General features: G+C 39.2%; 1 protein-coding gene across 1 annotated transcript in view; it reads right to left on the bottom strand.

The window, feature by feature from the left end:
• LOC123983081 (NACHT, LRR and PYD domains-containing protein 12-like) overlaps nucleotides 1–8,608 on the bottom strand; it is a gene marked incomplete at its 3' end in the record, with an annotated part of 55,553 nt that overhangs the window by 35,859 nt on the left and 11,086 nt on the right. The window contains exon 3 of the mRNA XM_046069244.1: nucleotides 3,213–3,332. Within this exon, the coding sequence (XP_045925200.1) occupies nucleotides 3,213–3,332 (120 nt within the window). The remainder of the gene's footprint in view (nucleotides 1–3,212; nucleotides 3,333–8,608) is intronic.

The raw sequence follows: 8,608 nt of genomic DNA, 5'->3' as shown, positions 1-8,608 counted from the left end.
TTTCTTGTTGCTGAAAAATATCAAGATTTGTCCAACACTGTGTAGAAGCTCAGATGGTCACAGAGAAAAGTGAAAGTATTTTTACTTTTCTGTTTAAATTCATCTTTCAGTCTGTAATGAAGATGTTTGTTCCTTTCATTTCAATTCTCATGCTTTCATAAACACTTAATAGATTTCCTATCTGACTTACTAAACATTTTGTGATCTGCTCCTTCACAGTAAAGCCTACATCCAAGAGATCTGATTATGTCCTCAGTTGTTTGTCACTTTTGGCAGCTTAGCTTGAGTTAGTTAGGTTTAATGAGTCTGGAAGTGTTGTAAATACTTGTGGTAGACCAGCAGTCTAAGATACAAAGCATGTAGCAGTGATGTCACAGGTTTAAGTCCAGACAGTTTACTTGACTGTACGTCATTCCCTTTATGTCTTCTCTTACTCTCTACTGATCAGGGACAGACTGAGACATCAAAGCAGCAAGTTTGACACAACCGGCACATGAACACCACTTTCCCTCAACTACTCTTGGAAACATCTTCAGATCTCGGTCACTCTCCTGCAGCCTCCTAGTCCTCTTTACCTGCTGCTGCTGGCACAACGGTCACCTAATAACTGTTACCATTCATTTAGAGGCTTTTCTCTTCAATGCTTTCAAGTTTTTTTTACAAAGTTTCTCCTAGCCCTTTTCTATAGGTTTTCTCACCATGTTGTGAACTATTGTGAACCTTATGTTGTTCAAGTCAGGTGTTAGCCAAAAAGCTAAAGTGAGAATGCAGAACTAAGGATGATAGGTGTTCTTTCGACATTTTTTGGTATTTGACGTTGGGTCGAGGGGCTGTTCAGGACTCTGCTACTGAAAGCAAGGACTATAAATACACACACACACACACACACACACACACACACACACACACAGTGGAAGTTGCACATACATACATACTGTCATTCACTCAGCAACACAAGTGTGTTTAAGTAATCCACCAGTAATAAACCTTCACCCGTTTTGCTGTCAACACATTGCATTGGCGTTTACTGATTTAGCTGATGCTTTTATTTGATCAGCTCCCAGTGTGGTAGATTCTCCTCACTCATTACAGCTGTCACAGGCGTAAGGTTGCTCTTTCTGGAATTGAAAATGAAGTATTTCACTCTTCTCAGGGTAAAGGAACTCAGAGTTGTCAGAAAACCCGCTTTATGGACTACACTTGCATTAAGCGTCTCAGAAGCAGCTCCTGTGAAGCTGAGAGGCTGACAGACAGCATGACCTGTTAGCCTTAGGTCTCCATACAAGGGTACGAGCTCAGGTTACATTCATCTGGAAATCTAAAGATATTGAACAATATTGACGACCTGTCCAGGGTGTACCCCGCCTTTCGCCCAATGTCAGCTGGGATTGGTTCCAGCCAATGATAGATGGATGGATGAACAACACTGCTAATTTGGCAATCACACAGAGATAAGAATCATAGTTAAATAGCTAACATCATTTTACCTACTTATTAAAAAGGCAGGAACTTTCCTCCATGTATATTTACTCATTTAGTCACTTTTATCCCTCAAAAAAATTTAAAGAAAGTGGTCCCCATAATCCCCAGACCTGCTGCATGAAAAATTTTGTTCAATCTCGATATGCCACACCTGTGAAGTGGATGGATTATCTCAGCAAAGGAGAAGTGGTCACTGACACAGATTTTGACAGATCTGTGAACAGTATTTTAGAGAAATAGGCCTATTGTGTACGCAGCAAAATTCTTGGAGTTCAGCTCATGATGAATGGGGACAAAAACAAAAGTGTTGTTTAGAATTTTGTTCAGTGTATGTATGTGCATGACAGCATGTACGTGCAAGCAAAGTATTCAAATTTGGCCTAGGCGGCTTCTCAGAACAGTGTTTCCCCTACATGCATTCAGGAGCAGCGGTGCGCTCCTGAATGCAGAATAACCCTTATAAAGTATGCAGATGACATGGCCCTGGTGGCGCATCTCTCTGGCATTCATGCCCTGTTCCAATACCAGCAGACACTCAACAACCTGAACTACTGAACAATCACTAGGGCTCAATTTATCAAAACTGAGGAGACGTGCTATGAGGGCAGAGCCAAAACAGCTTCCCATCTCTTCCAACCTCTCAGTATCCAGTATCCCATATACGTATGGGAACGTCGCTCTGTTGCAGTATGTGAAAGCGGAAGGGATTAAAAGGCCTTACTCTAACTTGTTCAACTATACCGAGCGCGTTACTCCAACATTTTTTTCCTCCACTCAGCTGTCCTCTTTAGTCAACTACTCTGCTCCCTGACACACACACCAAACTTTTCAGACTCCGTGTTGGCACCAGCACTGAACGAATGGGAGGTCTGAATTGTTAGTAATATATCTAGAAACAGAGATTTTTACCTGCCTGTCCTTCGTACAGCACACTGACTCTGTGTACAAAAAAAGCACAACAGTGCCTCCACCTGCTGAGAAAACTAAAGACTCTTGTCATGTCAGCAAGGATATTTTAACTCTGGTTTTATTGTTCACTCATTAAATCCACTCTCACCTTCAACATTTCATACTGGTACAAACTCCTCACCACCTAACATAAAACAAAATTCTTCCGCATAATAAATTACTACAGTAAGATAATCAGCACACCACCCAAAAAAAACTTCTCTGAACTGTAAAACTGCTCTGTGATTAGGAAAGCCACACTGATCAAGGACCCCTCTAACCTGCTCTACCACTCTTTCCAGTTACTACCATCAGGGAGACATTATAAAGTTCCACTGATCCAGAAAACATTTAGATTCCTTTCATTCCCTTTGCAATAATCACTCTGCACAACAAATATAGACACTATACAGCTCCTGTTTTTATTTTTTAAATGTGTTTTTAATGAGCCTTGTCGAAGGAGAATTTCTGTCACTGCTTTGGGACAGACAATTAAGTCAATAGTCAAACAATAAAAGTAAAACTACGGACCCCTGAAGTCCCATAAGATTATATTTTTTATCTTGTGTGCACAAGATAATAACTTGTGTGCACATTGTGGAGCATAACTGCCAGAGAAAGTGTCACAAAAAGTTTCTCTTTGTGTCACAAAAGGTTTGTTCGATTTAGGTAGCAAATACATTTTGGTAGAAAATGTAATATTGAAACACAGAAACAACAGAAATCATGACATCAGCAGATTTACTGAAAATGAGTCATAAATCAGTTAGCAGTTCTCTTACTTTGTGTCTGAGGGTCCAGGTTCATTACTGAACTTCAGAGGAAGACCTCTGGACTGGTCACTCTTCATAGACAGACAGCTGGATACTGGAGACTCTGCTCTCTGTCTGTCAGACTGAACTCTGCAAACACAGAGATGTTTTTATTCATATTGTATGAATCAGTGGTAAAATTTATGATGAAAGTAATTTAGGAATCTCTAAACACAAAGAATGCTGCTGCTGTCGATGATTAGGAGGTTTAAACGTTTGTATTAGTTGTCTTAGATCAGATTACAGCTTCTCTAGGTGACTGAGAGCAGAAACACAGCAACAAAAAGATTGTTAAACTTTAGTTAGCAAATACATTTTAGTAGAAAATGTAAAGTAGAAACCAACATGATATCATGGAATGGTGTATAAATTTTTAAGGTTTTAAGGACATTTCGGCGTGCCATGTCAATGCATTTTAAGGTTTTCGCATGTCATTTCACGCCGTTTAGACTGCATTGACTTCTGTTGTGAAGAAACCACGTCACAAAGGAGGTTAACCCTATTTGTGTAGCTGTAGGGTTAACCGGTCGACATGCATATTTAATTAATAATGGTTAAGGTTAGCAGTAAAGTACATCGGGATGTTCCCATAACGTAGCGTAACATAGTAGCTAATGCTAACACTATGTAGCTAAACAGAGCTAACATTATCAACGAGGTAGAATGATAACTTATGTAATGTAACATAAATAAAAACAAAAAACTAATTATGTAATTATTTTTCACTCTTTTTCTTAATTTTTACACCATAGTGTCAGACTTTCATGGCTATTTATATCCCACACGCGCTGCTTTTACCTGGGACAGTAGGCGTAAAAACGTGAAATGCAAAAAATGCGTTGGAATACCACGCCAAATGACTTAATAAATCAGCGTGTTATTCATATGCCTTTTGATGATACCAGGCTGTAGAAAAACAGAAATTGTGACATCGGCAGAGTTACCGGATATTTGTCATATAAATGAGTTAGCAGCAGTTCTCTTACTTTGTGTCTGAGGGTCCAGGTTTATTACTGAATTTCAGAGGAAGACCTCTGGACTGGTCACTCTTCATAGACAGACAGCTGGATACTGGAGACTCTGCTCTCTGTTTGTTGGACTGAACTCTGCAAACACAAAATGTGTTTTTATTCATATCACATGAATCCTTAATATATTAGGAGGTTTAAAAGTTTGTATTAGTCCTGTTAGATCAGATTACAGCTTCTCTAGGTGACTGACAGCTGTCACAGATACTAAGATGAAGATGGCACAGATGATAATTTAACATATAAATCAGTTAGCAGTTCTCTTACTTCGTGTCTGAGGGTCCAGGTTTATTTCTGAAGAGTAGAGGATTTCCTTTAGATGAGTCACTCTTCATAGACAGACAGCTGGATGCTACAAACTCTGCTCTGTCCTCCTCTTCCTCCACACAAACTCTCATCTTCTGGACTTCAGTCAGTCTGAGAGGTAAAACAGTGACACCGACTGTGAGCTCAGAACACAAGAATCAAGAAGAACAAGTTTGTTCAAGAGTCACAAACAAGACTGAGAGAAGGATAAGTAACACACACACAGTCTACAGTACAATAAGCCAGCACTCCACCTGGTCACTTTTCTTTAAGTCAATGCTTGTGTTCTTGCTTTTTACTGTAAAAGTGTTGTTACTTGTGAATTCAACTTTCAGTCTGTAGGGGAGACCGGGGATAGTTGTAACATTTGACGGAGCTCTTTCAAGCCATTGCATTCGAAATGTGATACAAACTTGTTACATGTATCTGCTATTAAATGGTTTAGATTTTATCTCTGAAACACAGAAAATGCATGGTTTAGTCTCAAATACTGTACAAGGGGTGAAAAGTCACAATTCACCCCATAGTCTAGGTTGGTTGTAACGTACCCTGGGGTAAAATGTAACATTATGCAAATAGGAATGTGAGGGTAAATATGAGGGTAACATACTGTAAAAATAAAATTTGACAAAATGTCCATATATGTGCCAACTAAGACCCCATCCAGTACTGCGTTTTCAAATTAAAACGGAGACCTTTTGCTACATTTGCACCTCCCGTCCAGACTACAACGATAAAAACGAAGACCTAAAATGGAGAAGTTTGGAAACACTGCCGACCCCGTTTTGCGTTTCAAAACTCCGGATGACGCAGCCGCTCACGCTCGGCTCTCTGATTGGGTCTTGCAAAGCAGAAACACGATGCTGCTGACAGGGTTTTTGGCATCAGTCAGTGTCCTATGGGTCCTAGCTGTGCGTTTACAGTCGTTTTAATGTAGACGGAGATCAACTCCAAAATGCAGCAGAAACGCTGGTGTGGACGGAGATCGTATTTGTTTTTAATTCTCTGTTTGTAAACTAAAATGGAGTAGTGTGGATGGGGCCTAAATATTTGTGTGCGTGTGTTTGTTTATCTTACAACGTCATAGTGGTGACAGACATATGGCACTCCCAGAGTGCAGCCCTCATGGGCACTCAGAGAGGCCTACAGGTCTTAACATTTAAACATAGTAATAAAACAATTTAATATTACTGTGTGTGTGACACATGAAATAAAAAGAAAACTAAATATTTTCAATGCTGTAATAACTATCCCAAACTCTTGCAGCCATGAATTAGCTTACCTTACAGCTTACAGCTAAATCACAAGTACTAGCAACTTTCACTAAAGATATCTACATGAACACAAAACAAACATGATTTAAGTTTGATGAGTTGAACTACGAAGCGGGCAATGCTATAACAGGAAGCTAAAAAAAACCTTTATTCAGCCGCTTCATGGTGAAAGTCATTAAGAGAGCTGATTATGTCCTTCACTGTTTTAAAGTTACTTTGAGTTCCTTAGGTTTGAACTTAGGTTAGATTGCACATGAACACAATGTGTGTAGTATTTAACAGTACTATATAATAATAATCAATATAGAAGTATCACAAATACCAATGATATTAATTTGATTCTGTGTTTTATTTGGTTGACCAACAATCCTCACTCAACCAGGACTATGTCATCTATTCACCTGCAATCACAGCTTTAATGTTTCCTCATAGGAAGGTATCAAATCCACCCTCATTATATGTAGCTCTTTATCCCAATTAACTTTGGTAGGGTTTTTTTTTTTTTTTTTTACAGCCAGTGCTTTGATTCTGGGGTTTCTGTGTGTTTCTCCCGTCTCTGTCATGGTTTAAGGCTATGTGTGTGGAGCAGCACACCTGACTTCAGTCATCTCATCGACCTGGTTAAATACTGCAGACTCTGCTCTGTCCTCCTCTACATCCACACAAACACACCTTCTGGACTTCAGATGTCAGTCTGAGAGTTAAAAACAAATAACACTGACTTTGAGCTCAGAACACAAGAATCAAGAAGAACAAGTTTGTTCAGTTGTTTCACAGTCACAAACAAGACTGAGAGAACACACACACACACACACACACACACACACACACACACACACACACACACACACACACACACACACACACACAGTTTAATAAAACCAGTCAGAACTCCACCTGCTCTCTTTTCTTAAAATCTCTTGTTAAATTTCTTTGTTACTGCAGGTTTAATGCGTTTAATTCAGCCAATCACGACTTTGTGTCCACAGATGACTCAAAGTGTTGAGTTCACTCTAACACTTCTTTCCCCTACAGTTCACAGGGAGAAAACTGACTCAGAGACTTTGACAGTAAAATAATAAAAATGTTGGATTAACACTCACCCTGTCTCAGCCTTCAGTTTTCCTCCATCTGCTCTGTCGACTCAAAATGGAGTCTGAACTGACTGAACTCTTTCAGCTTCAGGTTCCCTAAACCACATGACTGGGCAGGTGGTGGTAAGGCAAGGCAAGTTTATATGTGTAGCATGTCAATTTTGATAAAATTGTGAAAATGATTATTTCATAAATATTAACTCATAAACCTCGAAGAAAAGGGGGCAGTGAAATTTATTAGATAACTAAAGTGAAATAAATGCGGTTAAATACACATCAAAGAAATAAACAATGGCTAAAAACATGGGGCAAACAACGAATGTTGAGTTCTATTGTAAATTTGGTTCTCTTGTGGGGAGAATTTGACTCATATGGGCAGCTAATGAACGCAAGCTATGATAATAACTCAGTTAAATTTGGCTATGAGTTTTAAGGGTTAAAGATAATCGATTAACAAACTATTGGACATCACTGATCGCAGAATGCAGGGTTTTAGTCTCACTGCTTGTCGTTTCTCCCAGCCGGGTTGCTGGTCGGCGGCCTCACGCTGGCGGAGTTCCGTGCGTTCTCGGTTAGGATTCGGGTGTCAGTGGGAGCAGTGTAAGTTAGCTCGACGAATAAAGCTTAAAAGAACTTGGTCGTTCTTGAATTAAAATTGTGTAACTTAACGGTCTGATAACTTTTAATTAGTAGTTAAACCTTAAGGTTAGCATTTCTTAGGAATCACATCAGATGAGAGGAACTTAACTAGCTTCCTGGATAATATTGGTTGTTACACATAGAGAATATAAGCAAGTTACATGAATGGCATCAGATTATGAACAGGTAAATACAGAGTGACATTTATATATTAAAACGCCATTTCAGAACGATGGCATGTAATACTTATTTTGTCCTCTTGGGGGAGCTCTGGTTCCGTGAAGATAGCTTTGATTATATCTTCAAAACAATCATTTGCTCAGGAGCAGGGAAATTTAGTTTTTTAACATTAAATTCGAACGGGAAAATTAATCAAGTATGTTTCTTTATCATATCATTTCTAAAGGAAGTGTCAGAAAGTGTTGGAAACAAAGCATTGGTTACAACATAACTTGAAAAAATGTGATGTGAAAAATGGATCCTTGCTGAAAATTAAGTTATTTATGATTCTTCTTTTCAACAACAACATCAACAACAACAACATGGTAACATAACTACTCTAAATGTAGTGGAGAGACCTCTTAAGTAACTTAAAGATTATTTAATTAAACAAGGTAATACTTTGAGTTTTGAGGAAACAGTACTCCTTGTTTACACAAAGGAATTCAGGGCTGTCCTTCTCTGGTGTTCTGGAGTTCCTCACCAATTCATGTCTGGGCGTGAAGAGGAGAATATCCTTTGAATTGAGGTAATTAAACAAAGAGGGAGGTCAGTTGCCATGGTTACGTGTGTGGGGGGCAGTTTAGGGTTTCCTGCCCTCTCTTAAAAAGAGTTCTGATAGGCTGTTCAGGAGAAAGCTAATTTCTGGTTATTGTTTCTTTGTCATTTTAACAGTCAGGCACCGAGCCTTATCTGGCTGCTACACCCGGTGGCAAGTTTTACGATCAAACTGCCCAGAAACAGCACTTAGGGGAAGCAAACCTTTCAACCCCCTCCTTTGGGGTCTCTTCAGCTGTCTCAACCGC

The sequence above is a fragment of the Micropterus dolomieu genome, linkage group LG01, assembly GCF_021292245.1.
Source record: "Micropterus dolomieu isolate WLL.071019.BEF.003 ecotype Adirondacks linkage group LG01, ASM2129224v1, whole genome shotgun sequence".
Lineage (NCBI taxonomy): Eukaryota > Metazoa > Chordata > Actinopteri > Centrarchiformes > Centrarchidae > Micropterus > Micropterus dolomieu.
The sequence above is the reverse complement of the archived record's forward strand: the minus strand, read 5'-3'. Positions and strand labels throughout refer to the sequence as shown.